This window comes from Haematobia irritans, chromosome 4, assembly GCF_050003625.1.
Source record: "Haematobia irritans isolate KBUSLIRL chromosome 4, ASM5000362v1, whole genome shotgun sequence".
In the NCBI taxonomy this organism is placed as follows: Eukaryota; Metazoa; Arthropoda; class Insecta; order Diptera; family Muscidae; genus Haematobia; species Haematobia irritans.
Window position 1 is genome coordinate 88,184,471 of NC_134400.1, and position 21,103 is coordinate 88,205,573.

The window sequence follows — 21,103 nt, forward strand, 5'->3', positions numbered from 1 at the left end:
GCCTCGCAAGCCAAATCGGGGGATCGGTTTATATGGGGGCTATATATAATTATGGACCGATGTGGACCAATTTTTGCATGGTTGTTAGAGACCATATACTTACACCATGTACCAAATTTCAGCCGGATCGGATGAAATTTGCTTCTCTTAGAGGCCTCGCAAGCCAAATCGGGGGATCGGTTTATATGGGGACTATATATAATTATGGACCGATGTGGACCAATTTTTGCGTGGTTGTTAGAGACCATATACTGATACCATGTACCAAATTTTAGCCGGATCGGATGAAATTTGCTTCTCTTAGGGGCCTCGCAAGCCAAATCGGGGGATCGGTTTATATGGGGGCTATATATAATTATGGACCGATGTGGACCAATTTTTGCATGGTTGTTAGAGACCATATACTAACACCATGTACCAAATTTCAGCCGGATCGGATGAAATTTGCTTCTCTTAGAGGCCTCGCAAGCCCAATTTTGGGGTCCGTTTATATGGGGGCTATACGTAAAAGTGGACCGATATGGCCCATTTGCAATACCATCCGACCTTCATCAATAACAACTACTTGTGCAAAGTTTCAAGCCGATAGCTTGTTTCGTTCGGAAGTTAGCGTGATTTCAACAGACGGACGGACGGACATGCTCAGATCGACTCAGAATTTCACCACGACCCAGAATATATATACTTTATGGGGTCTTAGAGCAATATTTCGATGTGTTACAAACGGAATGACAAAGTTAATATACCCCCCATCCTATGGTGGTGGGTATAAAAAGCAATAATGCCAAAAAGTATATGTTGGACCAACGAAAACCAAATTAAAAACTAGACTCTCAGGGCATAAATCTGATCAGAAAGCCACTGATAAGCTCTTGGAGCAAAAGACGGCACTTGCAGCACATTGCACTTTAACACGACACAAACCAAACCTTAAGGACGTAGACATTTTGACACAAGAAAACAATTATAAAAGGAGATTTACACGGGAGATGCTACATATTATAAATGTACCTGCAGAAAGACGGATGAATTTTAAGACTGATACGGACCATTGTGCACATATTTATAGAAATATTGTACAAAAATATAGAAAGACGAATTAGCTTTTAGTTGTAAATATTCTCTCTTCTGAACAAGTTCACTGTTTTTTAAATTTAAATGTAATTATCCGTGTTTTCAAGTATTATTTGTTAATTAATGTTTAAATGTTTTTTTTTTCTTTTTGTTTAAAGTAATTTCCCTGAAGACGAGCATCGGAGATGTCTCGAAATATTGGATATTTTCAAATAAAAATTACAACTCAATAAAACAACAACATCTGTTTTTATTTACATGACCTCAAGCCAAACTAAACAAATATAATTAACAGTTTAAGATCAACTATCAAACAACAGCAATAATTACTAAAATCTAACGTTTTTGGAAGAAGGGAAATTTTTTTATAAAAATTATTCTTTTTTTTTTTTGGGAATTAAAAATTTGATCTGAAACCTTATTAACTTTTGAACTAATTATGATATCATTATGATTTTTATTGAGCTTTGGTGTTCTATAAGAAACAAGCAAAAAAATTGAGAGATGAACTTTTTTCGAAAAAAAATTGTCCAAATGCGGTATTTTTTTTTTAATTCTAATTTGTGCACTTTACAACTTTTAATCTAAAGCACATTGGTCCACAGTTTTTTCTTCTAAAAATCGTAGAATTTTGTATTGAATGCACCTAAGAAGAGAAAGGTTTAAAATAGTGACCTCACTTTGTCAAAATTTTGCTAAAAAGTAAATTGTGGGGCCAATATCTTTACGGTTCAAAATTGCAGAGTTGACAGCTAACACAAAATTTCATACCGCCGATGTGACCAAATTTCAACGCCTACATGTCAGCCCGTGGACCCACAAGGGACCCACAAATTTGAAAACTTTGAGAAAAACACCTCAGCTTGATATCTTTATCCTTGATATTCAAAAGTTGCAGAATCATTTCCAAAAAAAAGCGATTTGGAACCACTGTGCGTTGAGCTGCTGTTCTTTACACAGGTAATAGATTATTCGCTCGGGTCTGTCGTTATAGTGTCGGCGCCCCGATTTCAGACCAAAGTATGCTGTGAATAGTCTCCATGAGTACTTTCCATCAATATTTGCCATAAGGCAGCTCAATCGTGCCCTTATCGTGGCAGCCTTTGTCGTCGCATACTCTACCTGTTTGAAATGCGTTAGTTTTGTGTCTAGTCTTAATCCTAAGTATTTGATTGACGGTCATGTATTTATAAGATCTCGTTAAGATCTTGTCGTACGTTGCATTCCACAAGACTGGACCTAGGATTGATCCCTGTCCTTGTGTTGTCTCGGGTATCGGTACGCGGTCTTCTAGGAATTTCTAAACATCGTCGATTGGATTTTTCACTCTATTGTTTTAGTTACAAGAGTAGGAATGACGAAAAGTATGTTTATCACATTGATTGGACTTCTACATTCCTCATAGACATCCTCTAGTTCACCGGAACAAATCCGGTGAATGCAAATGGGCTGTAAGTTCAGATCGAACCTTTCCAAAAAAGGGTATACTTTTATAGTAGAGTTTGTCCTACATCAACATGTACTAACAATTTATTTTTCTTTTTAATTTCGCTTATTTCATTTTATTCTTTCGTGTGTGGTTTTTAGTGTTTGTAGAAATTATTAAAGAGATTATTGAAATCAATAAAATGATTTTGTTATTTTACATACATACATAGATATTTTGAAAGAACTGACGAATTGGAATAATATTTTGTTCAACTTCTCTAGATCCACCGACTGTTTAAAAATCACTGAAATTGCCATTTTGAATTAACGCATTTCGATGAAACCAATAAGCTTTTGAAAGCTTTACTGTATACCACATACGATAAGTGATGTGAACAGAAATGTTATAATCAACACGAAGAGAAAGCTCTGAACAATTCATGTTAATTGATTCACCACTAATATCTTATGCGAAATGGTTTAATTAACAGTGATGCTTACAATGAATTTCAGTTCAGTTCTTTATTCTTTCCGCTTAAAGGATTTTCGTCCCAAATCCTATAAGTGGAGTTTGCTATTAATTTTACAAATTAAAGTAATGGTTCCCAAGTACACACACACACAAACACACAATACCCAATTGTCACGAAGTAATTTTTTATGAGAATAAACCTTCAATTGAGACAAGTAAAGAACCGATTGCGTCACATCCAGTGGGACCACATCTAAAATATTTTTGCAGCTAAATGAGCGTTAAAATAATGCTAACAAATGCTAAAAACCACAAAAAAAATTGCCAAAAAAATAATGCCAAATTTAAATTTAGTGAAATAATAAATATAAAGCGTGTACTCATTAAAAGTTTGTATTCAATGTTGCCTAAGAAAATTTTTTATTAATTTTATTACAACTGTGTGAAACCCATCTAGTAATTTTAGAATATCGTTGTATATAACTTATCACCAGCGTTGCCAATTTAGCTTTTTTCCCGCTAGATTTGGCTTTTTTTGAAGACGTTTAGCGGGAAAAAAATGCATTTAGCTTTTAGCTTTTTTTCTGGCTTTTTTTCATGACCCTTTTAGCTATTTTTGGCTTTTTATATTTTCGACATGTTTCTATTGAAATATGGATAAAACGGCGTTTTTATCTAAGCCTTGCTGCAAGAATAAGGGTTTCCACATATTTCAAAGCTCAGTTGAAACATTAATAATGATTCCAGCCATTATGCGGGCGTTTTGTAACAAATACACCTTGTTGTAGTTTTTTCATCATATTCATAAAAGTTGTCATTTGGCTCGTTTGTCGTTTTTATGTTATTATAACATTCTAAAGTTATTACGATATTACTAAATTAAAATAGTAGATGTGAATTGCTTTGTGCACTGAAAAAATATTGTCGTCTCCTTAAAATACGAACGCGAATTTTGGTTATAATAGCATTTGTGAATTTCTTTTATATAAACTGTTTTCCTTGTCCAAAAGACGATAAAGTCGTTTTGACCTTATAATTAAGTGATTCAACTTAAAAATGGGTATGTTTTCATGAAAGAAGGAAGAATTAATGAAATAGTCTTTAAATGTGAGGAATTTTTGCATCTTAACCACAAACCAAAATAGCGTTCAAAAATAGAAGATGTTTTTCAACACTTTATTTTAAAAACGTATATATACAATAATTTCTACTTGAAGTCGAGACTGAATTTGGAAATTTAAGTTGGCGTTAGCACGTTTTTAAAGCACTTTGATAGCTCATGAAGAAAAGGAAAATGTTTTTACTGGGAAATGTAAACTATAGGTATTTTCTACAATTTAAATAAAAGTAATGTATTTCGAATTTTTCACAATTTCAAAACCAAACTAAAATTTTATTTAAAAAAATGACAAATCATTTTTTTACCAAATCCAAAGCATGCTTAGATCATTTAATATTTTAAAATAACAAGTAAATAAAATAGAGGTGTTGGGAAGGTAGCTCCCACAAAACGAAGGACTTCCAGTAAAAAATTTGTGACAGTAATCAAAATGTATCGAATACGCAAACAGAGCTAATATGCCATAGATATTGTTACAGTCTCACAGAAGTGGAATTAAAATGAAAATAATATGCATTGTAAGTGAAATAAAGCCTTTAAGTTTGTTAAATTTCAATCAAAAATGTGACTTTTGATACAAACAAATTTAGCTTTTTTCTAGCTATTTTTTAGCATTTTTTAGCTTTTTTTAGCTATTTTTTTGGGCAAATCTAGCGGTTTTTGGTGAAACAATTCTGGCAACGCTGCTTATCACTAAAATTTAACATTAGCAAGCACATTGTTGAATAATAATTCAATAATTACACTCTAATTTTACTATTTTACTGAATTAGTTGGCTAGGTCCATGAGGACAGTCCTTAGAAGTCTTCTTGGTGTATGTCCGACCATTGTGCAAAAACTACTGAGGAGGGGGGGAGGGGGAGGGGGAGTATACACCCATATACCAAATTTTAGGGCACGATGAGTAGAATCTAAATTTGAAATAGTTTCATCAAGTTCATTGCCAGAATTCGGGATATTTTTACTGTACACGCAGAGAAGAAATATGATTGTCACAATCATATTCGAAGAGCAAAATAATATGATAGGAGTTATTTTTGAGGCGACCATGTAACATTTAACCTGCAACCATGTTGGCTCAGTGAACATGGTTCTAAGAAAAATATAATTGTCCTCTTCTAAAGTGTTATTATATTGATAAAAAGAATTTTGTTTGAATGCAAAGACAATGGTCATGATTTAAAATGTTATGGTATTCATTAAAAATGTTTTTCTCGTAGTTAAAAGAACATGGCCACAACCTAAAATGTTTTAATCTTAATGAAAAAACTTTTTTCATCGTCGAAAAAAGGACGCCACTTGAGAAAAGAAAACACAAAATTAACTTTATTTGTTTGTTTTTATTTATTTATAAACTAATTCATTGTTTATTTGTATTTATAATGCCGTTCAAGTAAACATCATATATTTTTACACACTCTTTTTTTTCAATTTCAACAATAAGTGATTATTCCATATTTACATCGTGTCCATCAAATGTACAAACGCAGACATCATGTAACTGCAAATAAAAATAAATGATCCATATAGCAAAATGCAGAACAAACAAGTATATACGGCCGTAAGTTCGGCCAGACTGTCATCCACAATCGAATTACTTGGGTTGTGGTAACACTTGCCGATGGCAAGGTATCTTAAAACTTCCTAACACCGTCTTCTAAATTACAAGGTAGTCCATACGTAGTATATATTAAACTAAAACAGGCCGATTAAATACGTATATCATTAAGTTTAAAGTTTCTATAGAACTTAAATTTTGACAACATTTTCTATAGAAGTAAAATTTGGAAAAAATTTTCTATAGAAATAAAATTTGGAAAAAAATTTCTATAGAAATAAAATTTTGACAAAAATTTCTATAGAAATAAAATTTTGACAAAATTTTCTATAGAAATAAAATTTTGGCAAAATTTTCTATAGAAATAAAATTTTTACAAAATTGTCTATAGAAATAAAATTTTGACAAAATTTTCTATAGAAATAAAATTTTGCCAAAATTTTCTATAGAAATAACATTTTGACAATGTTGCCCATAAAAATAAAATGTTGGTAGATGAACCGATATGGACCAATTTTTGTGTGATTGGGAATCGGCTATATATAACTATAGACCGATATGGACCAATTTTGGCATGGATATTAGCGGCCTTATACTAACACCACGTTGCAAATTTCAACCGGATCGGATGAATTTTGCTCCTCCAAGAGGCTCCGGAGATCAAATCTGGGGAACGGTTTATATGGGGCTATATATAATTATGGACCGATATGGACCAATTCTTGCGTGTCTCTAACATTCTAACACCATGTTCCAAATTTCAACCGGATCGGATGAATTTTGCTCCTCCAAGAGGCTCCGGAGGACAAATCTGGGAATCGATTTATATGGGGGCTATATATAATTATGGACCGATATGGACCAATTTTTGTATGGTCATTAGAGAACATATACCAACACCATGTACCAAATTTCAGCCGGATCGGATGAAATTTGCTTCTCTTAGAGGCTCCGCAAGCCAAATCGGGGGATTGGTTTATATGGGGGCTATATATAATTATGGACCGATGTGGACCAATTTTTGCATGGTTTTTAAATAGAGACCATATACTAACACCATGTATCAAATTTGAGCCGGATCGGATGAAATTTGGTTCTCTTAGAGGCTCCGCAAGCCAAATCGGGGGATCGGTTTATATGGGGGCTATATGTAATTATGGACCGATATGGACCTATTTTTGCATGGTTGTTAGAGACCATATACTAACACCATGTACCAAATTTCAGCCGGATCGGATGAAATTTGCTTCTCTTAGAGCGATCGCAAACCAAATTTGGGGGTCCGTTTATATGGGGGCTATACGTAAAAGTGGACCGATATGGACCAAATTATGCATGTATATGGTCTACTAACAGCATCTACCAAATTTCAGCCGGATCGGATGAAATTTGCTTCTCTTAGAGCAATCGCGAGCCAAATTTGGGGGTCCATTTATATGGGGGCTATGCGTAAAAGTGGACCGATATGGCCCATTTGCAACACCATCCGACATACATCAATAACAACTACTTGTGCCAAGTTTCAAGTCGATAGCTTGTTTCGTTCGGAAGTTAGCGTGAGTTCAACAGACGGACGGACGGACGGACATGCTTTTTACTTTGAAGTACCTGTCATAATTTGGATTTTAAATTGGAATTTGTTTGTACATAAATACCTTTATTAATATATCGCAAAAAGAGGATAAGAATTCGATGAATGAGATCTGTAGCTAATTTTATTTATCCTAGATTTGAAGCCAGGGAGGTCCGTCAAAGATGTCTTTATTTTAAAGAAGCCGCTCGTAATCAATACCAAAATCCTTAAGGGAAGGTCAAAATCTTTGGATCCAAGTAACCTTTTTTTGAGTGTATACTTGTTTTATTTTAAATGGTCTTGGCATATAATGGGTTAAAGTGAAATATATCTCGAATTCTGACAAAGAAATCGATAAAATTATTTCATATTTAGATTCTACTCATCGTGCCCCAAAAATTTGGTATATGGGTGTATACTGCCTCCTATATAGTTTTTGCACAATGCTCGCTTTTTTATTTTAACTATTTACTCTTTTTAAAGTTAACTTTATTTTTTCGCTGTTAAGCACTTAGCAGAGCTCTGTTAACGTTAAAACAATTTTAACATAAATGTTAAAGTTAGCTCTATTTTCACGGACATTCTTGACGTAACATAGCCGTCGAAAATATCTTTCAGGTCAGAGTTGAGAGATATTTCTTCAATAATTGTTTTTGTATTAAGATCCCTGTGCAGATCGCTATTTCTAACGTACCACAGTGCATTAAAAATAGTGCGAAGAATTCTGTGTCTTTTGAAAATTTTCAATGTCAATTTTTGCAGCGCAGCCCCAAAGATGTATGCCATAAGTCCATATTGGTTTTATATTTTGATTGTAGAGCAGTAATTTATTTTCAGTAGATACTCTATTGTCGGTGAGAATCCAAAAAATTTGGGCGAATTTTATTTTCATCTATTTTTCTTCTTGAAGTGCCATTTCCATATTTTTGTATCAAGAGTCATTCCAAGGTACTTTGCGTTGTTTGCAAATGGAACAATTGTATTATTAAAATACAGCGGAGTATGACTTGAGTTTTTGTTTGATTTGTTGTCGTTTAATTTCAACCGCCATTTCTTTATCCAGTTTACGATGGAAAAAACGAATTGCATCTTGCTTGTGACCCCAGCTTCTGTTTTGGCTGTGGTTAAAATAAATAGCAATGTCATCTGCAAAGGTTGCTATTTTGGCAGTTCGGGGATTCGGGATATCTTTTGTGTATAATATATACAACACTGGCCCAAGGACGCTACCTTGTGGAAGTCCCGCTTCAATTGTTTTTAGTTCTGAATATTGAATGTCTATTTTGACTCGAAAATGTCTATTCTCGAGATATGATTACAAAGTATTTGGTTGGAAAACCATTGTAGAGTTTGGATAGCAAGCCTTTATGTCATACTTTATGAAACGCTTGACCTATGTCTAGAAAGACACCAGAACAAACGTTTTTTCCTTCAATCACCTTTTCTGCAACATCAATTATACGTTGGACTTGTTGTATAGTAGAATGTTTATTCAAGAATCCGAATTGGTGACTTCGAATCAGTTCTCTTCTTGCTGTTATTGGTTGCAGTCTTTTCATGAAGACTTTTCGAATATTTTGGGCATGAATGGTAAAATTGATGTAGGCTTGTACGATGTTGTTTTATTTGGAGATTTTCCAGGTTTGGAAATTACTATTAATTCAGCAACTTCCATTCCAGAGGAACGTATCTCAATCGAAAATACGCATTGATTATGTATAGGTTAGGTTAAAGTGGCAGCCAGAGATGGCCTGTATCAAACATTTTTAGGTTTGCGACTGTCGCAAAGTTATAAACGTCGTAAACGTCACATACGCGTCGTAAATGTAGAAAAAGTAACAAAAGTCGCAAACTCAAAATACTTTAGTCGCATCAGCTAGGCAGCGAATTCGATGATATCCAAGACGATGGTATGTGCGAAGAAGTTTCAATTCTTAGGAATGTTCACAATTTTTGGTTTTAGTCCCAACATTTTCCCTATTGCATTTTGCACGAGTACAGGGTTACCGTGAATTTTCTCGTCCTTTCTTAGCTTTAAGTTCAGTCTCCTGTCCAATATAACCCCAAGGTATTTTGCACACTCACCAACGGGAATTTCGATACCACCTAAGAAAATAGGCTTGACCATGGGAAAACTTTCACAAATTTCTGCAGAAATTCACAGCGAATGCTGTCAAACTAAATTAAAAATGTTCAGGATTTCTTCTATTCAAAATTTGCTTTTCTACAGTAGATTTACGACTTGTGCGACATACGTATTATACCGTCGCAAAAGTCACAGTTTGTGACAGGCCAACCCTGGTGGTAGCCCGATTAAGTTTCAGGCTCACTTAGACTAAAAGTACCTATTACATATGGACACATCTAGTTTTAACCACTGAACCTTCTCTATTATTTCCTTTTGTTGAACCAACCAGATTTTCCGAAAAACAATTTTCTTAATGCCTTTGGAGATACTTTCTTTATTATTTTTGTAGTGATCAAATCATTTCATTTCATTTCATTTTTTGGAACTCCAAATATTATATTGCACTCCAAGGCATTGTCTCCTTTCCAAACGCTAACATTTATTCTGGGAGATTTACTTGTGAAAAGTTTATCAATACAAACCTGCCGATGTATACATTAACAGTGGCCTTAACAGTGGAGCCACCGTGGTGCAATGGTTAGCATGCCCGCCTTGCATACACAAGGTCGTGGGTTCGATTCCTGCTACGACCGAACACCAAAAAGTTTTTCAGCGGTGGATTATCCCACCTCAGTAATGCTGGTGACATTTCTGAGGGTTTCAAAGCTTCTCTAAGTGGTTTCACTGGAATGTGGAACGCCGTTCGGACTCGGCTATAAAAAGGAGGTCCCTTGTCATTGAGCTTAACATGGAATCGGGCAGCACTCAGTGATAAGAGAGAAGTTCACCACTGTGGTATCACAATGGACTGAATAGTCTAAGTGAGCCTGATACATCGGGCTGCCACATAACCTAACCTAACCTAGCAGTGGATAATCTTTCACCAAATTGCAGTAATAAAAAATGGATTTATACCTGATTTGGTGATTTATATCTGAAGAATCGGGTGATTTATAATCTGAAAAAATCCAATAGAATAAAATCAAAATTTCTAATCTGAATAAATCTTAATGAGTTTTTGAAGTTGTAGTAGATGTGTGCTACATTTGAATAAGATAAGAGATAAATCCAAATCTGATCAATCATTTCCAGAAAATAAATTTATAACATGTTATTATAATCCAATTGAATGGAAATCGGTTGATAAATACGCCAAATGTTCGGTAAATTGAAGTGCCAAATTTGGCAAGTTCGAGGACGATTGTACTTAAATTACCACCTATACTTTCAACCCAAAAATACATGAACAGACATACAAACGGGACATCGCTTAATTATTTTTTTCTGAGAAAACGTGAAACCCTTTCAAGCCGCTCCTTTCTGTATGTTACATAAAAATGAAGAAACTTACTACTTACTACAAGTACTAACATATTTGACATTTTTTGGGTTAAATAATGTTAAAAATGATAAATTAGTAATCGGAAAAGGCTAAAAAATGCTAAACGCAAATTTTGCGGCTAAGTACAAAAAATAAATGCTAAATCTAGCTGCTAAATCTACACGCTCACAAAAAATCGCTTCTGTAACATATACTCCCAAACATATTTTGCTTCAAGCATATACATTTTTGGGTATTGCCCAAACATTTATATGTTTGATCTCTACCAATATATAATATGTTTGAAAGCATATTGGTCTAAACAATATATGTTTGGGTAGTTTAAGTTCCAAACATTTTGTATTTTTGCATCCAAATTCAATAATGTTGTCTTCCAAAAAACAATATGTTATTATGTGACCATATAATATGTTTGGAAGCATTTTGCACCCAAAAATATTATATGCTTAAAAAAAATTCTCCCAAACAATATTGTGCTCAAAATTTTATTTATTTATTTATATATTTACAATCATAATGAATTATGAAAATAAACAGGTAATATAGGTGCTAACAACATAGGTTTTCGACCTGAATGCTCAAAATTTTGTTTCTGCCCAATTGTATATTCCCCGACATCTTTCTCACCTCCACGAGATTTTTTAGTTCTTAGCACCTTTTTCTGTAATACAAACATTGTAGAAGAAATTATTCAATTTTATGATTTTTTTTATTTTAATTTTACCTTTTGCCGGACGGGGATTCGAACAGCGGACCACACAGTTTGTAAGGATCAAAGAAGTAGCTGATCAATTGCCCAAGGAAAAATAAAATGTTAATTTTGTAATAACAAGCAACAACCACCAACTTAATTCAATATCGCTCCCTGTTAAATAGCGCTCCAAGCTACTAAACACATATATGTTTATAGGCTATTTCTAAATTAATATATGTTTGCATTCAAGCATATTATATTTACAAACATTTTATGTCCCAAACATAATATGTTCTAACATATTAACATATATGTCCCAAACATGTTATGCTAGTTTATGAACATTATATGCTTGCACTCAAAAATATTGTGTTTAAAAATTTGTGTTCCAAACATATAATGTTTATAGCCAAACATATGAAAAACAGTCTTTTTCAACCGTGTAGCTGCAAAAATGCTAAAGTGGCCACACTGCTCTATTGAAACCAATTAATTAAATTAAATTAAGGATTCTTCTTGTTTGGTAATTGCTAATGATTAATTGTTTTAATTTCTATTTGCAGAAAAACTTGCCAATCCTGCAAATGCCCCCGCGAAGCACATGCTATCTATCAACAACAATCGACTACGGTCCATGAACGTCTAGGCTTCAAAGTGGTCTCACCTGCCGATTCCGGGGTGGAACCACGAGACTTGGGCTATACATGGGTACCCCAAGGAATTCGTGTGTCATCGCGTATTAATCGCTTCTTCGAACAATTGCCATTGGAGAAAGTGCCAAAAATCGGTAGCGAAGGAGCCCGCTATCGTGAACAACAGATCTCATATCAATTACCCAAACAGGATCTTTCTTTGGAGCACTGCAAACATCTGGAAGATGTGCACGAAGCTTCCTATGAAGATTTTGTAACTGCACGCAATGAAATTGCCCTAGATATAGGTGAGTCATTGGTCTCCACTACACTGGCTTAAGTGTCATCTAATTCCCTTCTTACCATTCCATTCTCAAGGTTATGTTAAAGATGCTCCATACGATGAGCATTGTGCCCATTGTGAAGGTGAAATCAATGTGGGCGAAATGGTGGTGGCTGCCCCAAAATTCGTGGAGAATGTCATGTGGCACCCGCGTTGCTTCACATGCAGCACCTGTAATGAGCTACTCGTCGATCTGACGTACTGTGTTCACGATGATAAAATCTACTGTGAACGTCACTATGCGGAGCTTTTGAAACCACGTTGTGCCGGCTGTGATGAGGTAAGTCCTAAAGACTTAGGTTCTCTTCCAAAAAATAATACCATAATAAATGAAAGGGCAAGGCCAAGGGAAGCCACTAGAATAAATCCTAATATATTCTCAATATTGTTGAAATGCACGCAATTGATTACCAGGTGGATTTTAATGGTCATATTTTTTTTTTGAAAATTGTGGTGAGAATGGGTAGAGGGATTAGAGGAGGTTGACCATTGATATCATCATTGCCGACAGCATGACGAAACAGCCATTGCAAAGGTAATTGAAATAGGAAAATAGAAAACATTTATGTGGGTATTAGAGAAGCAATTAGATGACTCCATGTTTCAGTGTGAAATGCAGCGCTTATAGACTTATCGATTTGTAGCCATCAGCCATCATATGGCCAATGACTATCCTCTTTTCTTGGGAGTGGCCCTAAAACTGAAACACTTATGAATGGAGTTGGACATTGCTACAAAGTAATGCCTTCCTTCACTTCCTGGCATTGTCATAGTTGTACGATTCCATTACGTCCAAGATTCTACGATGATAATGGCACTTCCAATCACAAAATGAACCTCGCACAAGAGGTCTTTTGTGCTCATTTTGCAATGTGTCATTGTGGTAAAAAGTCACTTTATTTTATTCATTGAAAATTATTTCACGCATTTCCAATTATCGAACGAGAAAGAGAATGAATTCTAATGTGTAGCGAATTTCCTTGAAAAACATGTAAGTGCGACTATTCTTTCGTTTTTAATTTCTTGTTTGTTTATCTATCTAAAAGTGGTATGAAATTTAGCAGAGAAAAGCTGTAACATTCCCAAAAAACCCCGCATCAGCATATTATTATACCCTCCACCATAGGATGGGGGTATATTAACTTTGTCATCCCGTTTGTAACACATCGAAATATTGCTCTAAGAGCCCATAAAGTATATATATTCTGGGTCGTGGTGAAATTCTGAGTCGATCTGAGCATGTCCGTCCGTCTGTTGAAATCACGCTAACTTTCGAACGAAACAAGCTATCGACTTGAAACTTGGCACAAGTAGTTGTTATTGATGTAGGTCGGATGGTATTGCAAATGGGCCATATCGGTCCACTTTTACGTATAGCCCCCATATAAAAGGACCCCAAATTTGGCTTGCAGACCCTCTAAGAGAAGCAAATTTCATCCGATCCGGCTGAAATTCGGTACATGGTGTTAGTATATGGTCTCTAATGGTCATGCAAAAATTAGTCGAAATCGGTCCATACTTATATATAGGCCCCATATAAACCTATCCCCAGATTTGGCTAGCAGAGCCTCTAAGAGAAGAAAATTTCGTCCGATCGGGCTGAAATTTGGTACATGGTGTTAGTATATGGTCTCTAACAACCATGCAAAAAATGGTCCACATAGGTCCATAATTATATATAGCCCCCATATAAACCGACCCCAGATTTGACCTCCGGAGCCCCTTGGAAGAGCAAAATTCAACCGATTCGGTTGAAATTTGGTACATTGTGCTAGTATATGGCCGTTAACAACCATGCCTAACTAGGTCCATATCGGTCTATAGTTATATATAGCCCTCAGATAAATAGATCCCCAATCACACAAAAATTGGTCTATATCAAGTTCATAATTGTATATAGCCCACATATAAGCGACCCCCATATTTCAATTCTCGCTCTCTACGTACCGTGCAAAAGTCCATATCGATTCGTAATTATTTGTAGACTTACCTATACATAACTTTTTTGTCTAATATATACCACGTATGGACTAACTCACAATTTAGAAAACGAAGTTTTAAGATACCACAACCCAAGTAATTCGATTGTGGATGACAGTTTCGTAGAAGTTTCTACGCAATCCATGGTGGAGGGAACATAAGATTCGGCCTGGCCGAACTAAAGGCCGTATATACTTGTTTTTTTTTTCAACTTTCTAATGCCAAGAAGCAAGTAAAATAGAAATAAATTTAATTTTAAATTTTAATGTTAATATATTTTAAACTTGACTAATCAAAGCCAAACTTAGACGGATATACTTATAAATAAGTCACAAATTTATATAATAAAAGTCTTATAGTCTTATAGTTGTTTCTTTTCTTGTAAAATATGCGCACTTTTTTTTTAATTTTTCCCGGAAAAATAACTTTTCTTTTCTAAACAAAAAAGGCATAAGTGCGAAAAGGCTTCGAATTCTGTTTCGAAAGTAGCGACACGCATAGAGGTAAATTGTGGACATTTTCAGCACGGCCGACAAACGAGAGTGCTGCCTGTTTGTTTCCTTTGAATTCTTTTCTGCCCTCTGAAATGATAGCATTTTTTGCTATCATTTCAGCGGACAGACGTTTAAAAAAAGCGCATTCTGTACCGATAAAATGAAGGTAACGAACTTTTTCCATAAATGCAAATTGCATTAGTTGTCATTGTAGTCCCACCAAATAGAATTTGGTCGATTTTGATCAAATTTTTAATTTTTTCCTCTACCCCCAGAAAAAAGTGTCTTCGAAACTAAAGGAAAAAATGTTCATCAATTTAGTTTAGCCATTTTATTTCCATTTAGTTACATTTTTGTGTGAAATAATAAAATGTAAAAAAAATCCTAAACTGAAAGCAGTTAGTAATAGTTCATTAACTAGAATAAGGCATGGAATTTTACTAATACTGTTTTCTTCGCTGGGTATAAGAATTTACTACTGAACAAGAAAATTTTATTCACCGATAACAAAGCATTCGTAAAAATAAACAAAACCCGTACTAAAACCAAGTTTCCTCAAATTTAGTAAAATTTCCTATAAAATGATATTTCTGACTTCCTTTATTATAGAAAGCTTATCATACATACGAATAACACTTGGCATAGAAAAATATTTTAGTTCATTCGTACTAAGAAGTATCCAATCCTTTCAAACCTTAAGGAAACACACATGTTAGAATATAGGAAATTTTCCTTTGTCTACCTGTAATCGATACCTGTCATCGATGTAATCGATATGTTTGCGCGTGGCTTGTTGTTATACCCACCACCATAGGATGGGGGTATATTAACTTTGTCATTCCGTTTGTAACACATCGAAATATTGCTCTAAGACCCCATAAAGTATATATATTCTGGGTCGTGGTGAAATTCTGAGTCGATCTGAGCATGTCCGTCCGTCCGTCCGTCCGTCCGTCCGTCCGTCTGTTGAAATCACGCTAACTTCCGAACGAAACAAGCTATCGACTTGAAACTTGGCACAAGTAGTTGTTATTGATGTAGGTCGGATGGTATTGCAAATGGGCCATATCGGTCCACTTTTACGTATAGCCCCCATATAAACGGACCCCAAAATTTGGCTTGCGAGGCCTCTAAGAGAAGCAAATTTCATCCGATCCGGCTGAAATTTGGTACGTGATGTTAGTATATGGTCTCTAACAACCATGCAAAAATTGGTCCACATCGGTCCATAATTATATATAGCCCCCATATAAACCGATCCCCCGATTTGGCTTGCGAGGCCCCTAAGAGAAGCAAATTTCATCCGATCCGGCTGAAATTCGGTACATGGTGTTAGTATATGGTCTCTAACAACCATACAAAAATTGGTCCACATCGGTCCATAATTATATATAGCCCCTATATAAACCGATCCCCCAATTTGGCTTGCGAGGCCTCTAAGAGAAGCAAATTTCATCCGATCCGGCTGAAATTTAGTACGTGATGTTAGTATATGGTCTCTAACAACCATGCAAAAATTGGTCCACATCGGTTCATAATTATATATAGCCCCCATATAAACCGATCACCAGATTTGATCTCCGGAACCTCTTGGAAGACCAAAATTCATCTGATTCAGTTGAAATTTGGTACGTGGTGTTAATATATGGCCTCAAACTCCCATGCAAAAATTGGGCGATATCGGTCCATAATTATATATAGGCCCTATATAAACCGGTCCCCAGATTTGACCTCCAGAGCCCCTTGGAAGAGCAAAATTCTTCCCATTCGGTTGAAATTTGGTACGTGATGTTAGTATATGGTATCCAACAACCATGCAGGAATAAGAAGTTTTAAGATACCACAACCCAAGTAATTCGATTGTGGATGACAGTCTTTCGTAGAAGTTTCTACGCAATCCATGGTGGTGGGTACATAAGATTCGGCCTGGCCGAACTTGCGGCCGTATATACTTGTTTTAGTTGCAATCGCGTTGTTATGGTATACGGAAAGATTGTTAAAATATAATTTAGTAAAATAATATAATAAACAACAAATAAAATATATATGTTAAAATATTTGTTATTTCAAATTATTAAACATAAATAACAAACAATAAGTCTATCAATTTTCGTGATGGTGTACAAAGAAAGAAACCACGAATAGAATAACAACCCCTTCGTTCATCAGGCTTTTGTGAAAAAATTGGTTTATGATTTTTTATATTTATACACCCTCAAAAAAAATCGCTTCTTTAACATATGTTCCAAACATATTTTGCAGGAAGCACATATATTATTGGATACTGCCGAAACATTAATATGTTTGTTTTATGTGAACATATTATATGTTTGGAAGTATTTTGAACCCAAAAATTTTATATGCTTGGAAGAATTTTTCCCAAAGACGATTGCGCTCATTGCCTAACATATGTTACTCATAATTTTCATTTCCACGAAATATTTTAGTTCTTGGCATCTTTTTCTGTAATACAAATAATGTTGAAGAAATTATTCCCTTTTATAATTTTTTTAAAGTTTTTTACTAGCATTTAACACTATCGCTCTAAATGGCTTTTATTTTTCTTTAATAATTCATTTTAAAGAAAATAAACTTTTTAAATTGTTTTAGCTGCAAAACTCGACCTTAATGCCCGCTTTTATATTTGAAGGTGTCCGTTAACTCCTCGTGGACTACTTATTAATAAAGAGGAACTTTGTTTTTATACATTTTACTGTGTAATTTTTCATTATTTCCTCCTTATTTCATTTTACTGTCCCAACTCTAAAAAGAGTTAGTGCCCTTTCGTTATTTTTATGAAGACCCCTGATTTCTTTTAACGAAAAATTGTGCCCATAATGCCGAAATGATAAACAAAACACATGTCCACACATACATAAAATGCTGCTCTCAAGGCGAAAACATATGGTGTTTATTTTTCAAATGTCTATTCTCTTGGTTCCGAATGTCTAATCTCTTTATTCAAATTAAATAATATTTAGACTTAAGCATACCAAATTTTTGGCCTTATCATAAAACAGTTTTCCGAAACAACATACAAGTGGTTTCACAGAAATTGTTCTCTTTTGATTCTTTCGCTGTGTTATGTTGATATCTTTCGTCAACTCTCCCGGTTTCCATCTCTATTTCTTTCTCTATACTCTCTCTGTCGCTTTGAATAAAATATCACAACATATGTATGCTTAGTTGAAATTTGTAAATTTATATATGTTTGCATTCACACATATGATTTTTATGAAACATTCATGCCTCAAACATAATATATTCTAACATATTAACATAGATGTCCCAAACATTTAGTAGTAGTTTAGGAACATTACATGTTTGCACTTAAATATATTGTGTTTTAAAATTGTGCCTGAAACACATTTTGTTTGTATCGGAACATATGAAAAACATATTTTTCTAGCAGTGTAGGTATTGAAAGTAACTTATTAAAAGTGAAAGGTACAAGAAGTTTTCTTCATTACGTTTTACAGTTGATAACATTACATGGAAATAGTGGAAGAGTTGATTCTTAATAAATATATTTTATATATTAATAAAACATGTCTTTTATTGAAGAAAAAATTGCCTATATAAATAAATAAAATTGTATTTAAAAACGAAGATAAGCAGTTCTAATTTTGAAGTAAATGGTTTACAACAAATATGTACGATTTGTCCAAATGAATGACAGAAGTTCAATAAAACCATTCCATATATGAATTCAATTCAGTTAAATTTTTTTCATCCTGTAGTTTAGTGGTACATAACTATAGGAAAATTTTAACTAATATATGGAATGCATTCTACCTAATTTCTACGAAAATCGCACACGCAAAAAAATAATTCTTTCCTCCCAAACGAAATTTTAGACAAGCAAAGTTCGTTTCTCATTTGCTTTTCGCTGTAAGGAAGTGTATTTGGAAGAAAAGTTTATACTTTGTGTGATAAACGTTTATTCTTTTCCAGGATGTAAAAACAATTTCATAAAGACAAACTCAAAAAAAAAAACATTTTCTTGCTAATTACATTTTCCCTCACATCTTTCTCACATCCACGATGTTTTTTAGTTCTTAACACCTTTTCCTGTAATACAAACAATGTAGAAGAAATTATATGATTTTATAAATTTGTAAATTTTTTTTTACCTTTCGCCTGGGGAGAATCGAACCGCGGACCATGCAATTTGTAAGCCAACACACTATCCACTGTGCTATGTAGCCGTTATTGTCATCAATAGACAATTACCCATATAACTAAGTTATATTTATATAGCATAGCTTGCGGCGCCCACGAACCGAATAAACAAAGTTTATTTAACAGAAACAAACATTTAGTTTGGGACCGTGGAGCTGTGGTTGCTACGTCCGACTTGCATGCCAAGGGTCGTGGGTTCGATCCCTGCTTCGGCCAAAGTTTTTTTTTTTTGTTTTTTTTTTTTTTACACATATTCCAGATATGTTCGGAAGATTCCGAAAAAATGTTCAATATTACATTGTAGTATATTAAATTTTGAACTGTAAAATGTGTCTTATTAAAGACCTAAAGTCAGAAAAGAACAGTGTTTGATATAAACGAAATGGACGGTGTTGTTGTTTCAAAAATAACTTTTTTATTGAAAAAATAAAAATTTTGTAACAAACGATTTTTTTTGGTGATAAAAGTTTAAAATTTTCGAAGCAATTCAAAAAACTCTAACAAAAGAAAAAAGTTTTCGGTACACGTTTTCCAAACGTTTTTTTTTTCTTTGCGTGCATCTTTCAAACAAATAAAAATGTCCTTGGCGCTATACGAAGTTCAACTTTCTTCACAATGAGTTAATTTTAACTTAAAGAAGGGGTCACTTTTTTCTGGGTGTAGTAATATGTTTTGTCTGTATAAAATATTCTTTATCTATATATGGAAATCCTCGGACACGGCTAAATCGATTTATTAGAACTGTTAAAAGAAGAGGTTGCTTATGCGTTGAAAATAGGGTACCTCATTTTTTGTGGGAGGAGGGATAGAAGGTTTAGTGTGGCTCTAGACAAAGATCCTCTACTTTATTTTTTAATATTTGGAAATTTGTTCAATGTCCTCCGAGATGCTTGAAATTTTCAGAGAAGATTGAAGAAGGTTGGCGTCTAGACCAAGATCCGCCACTTTATTTTCGATATTTGGTCGGGTAAGGGACCTCCCCTCTGCCCGTCTTCTTTTTTTAAGTACAGCGAAAAAACAAAACTTCTCCGATTTACTTGAAATTTACAGAGGACGTGGGGGAGGTTATGAAATTCATATGGGGTACTAGATTTTTTGAGATCTGTTCGGGAGGGTGACCTTTCTAATATTTGGACCTGATAAAAAAACCTCTCCGGTTTACATGAAATTCACAGGAAACGTGGGAGAAGATGAGTAAATGAATATAGGGTACAAGATTTTTCGATTTCTGGTCGAGGAGTTATATTTCATCCAGCCCCATTTTTGGAAAATTTAAAGTTTTTAGATTTTATTGAAACCTCTTTGGTTTACTTGAAATTTACTGGGAAAGTAAGAAATGGACACCTGCTCCTTTCCCCTACTCTTTAAAAGAGTTGAAACTTTTACGGCGATCCAGCAATAAAAACTGGGTAACGCATTGTCGGAACAATGTTAGTTCGAATTTCTGATTGCACACTTCAAATTTTATTAAAACTTTATCCAATATCCAACCCGATTGAAATTTGGTACGTGGTATTAATGTATGGTCTCTAACAACCATGCAAAAATTTGTCCATATCGGTCCATAATTATATGTAGCCCCCATATAAACCGTTCCCCAGATTTGACCTCCGGAGCCTCTTGGAGGAGCAATATTTATCCGACCCGATTGAAATTTGGTACGTGGTGTACCTATATAGTCTCCAATAAATATGCAAAAATTGGTCTATATCGGTCCATAATTTAATATAGCCCCCATTAAACCGGTCCCCAGATTTGACCTCCGGAGCCTCTTGGAGGAACAAAAGATATCCGATCTAGTTGCAATTCGGTACGTTGTGTTAGTATATGGTGTCTAACAACCATGCAAATATTGGTCCATATCGGTCCAAAATTATATATAGCCCCCATATAAACCGATCGCCAGATTTGACCTTCGGAGCCTCTAGGAGGAGGAATATTTATCCGATCCAGTTGAAATTTGGTACATTGTGTTAGTTTGTGGCTGCTACAACCATACCAAACTTGGTCATTATCGGTCTATAGCTATATATAGCTCTCAGATAAAAATTTGTCCATATCGGTTCATACTTGTATATATCC

At 34.5% G+C, this 21,103-nt stretch overlaps 1 protein-coding gene across 3 annotated transcripts in view; it reads left to right on the plus strand.

Annotated features, from left to right (window-relative positions):
• Lmpt (four and a half LIM domains protein limpet) overlaps window positions 1-21,103 on the plus strand; it is a 539,983-nt gene that overhangs the window by 356,154 nt on the left and 162,726 nt on the right. For all 3 annotated transcript variants that reach the window (XM_075308102.1, XM_075308101.1, XM_075308103.1), the window contains 2 exons: window positions 11,954-12,330; window positions 12,401-12,645. In XM_075308102.1, coding sequence (XP_075164217.1) covers window positions 11,954-12,330; window positions 12,401-12,645 — 622 coding nt within the window. The remainder of the gene's footprint in view (window positions 1-11,953; window positions 12,331-12,400; window positions 12,646-21,103) is intronic.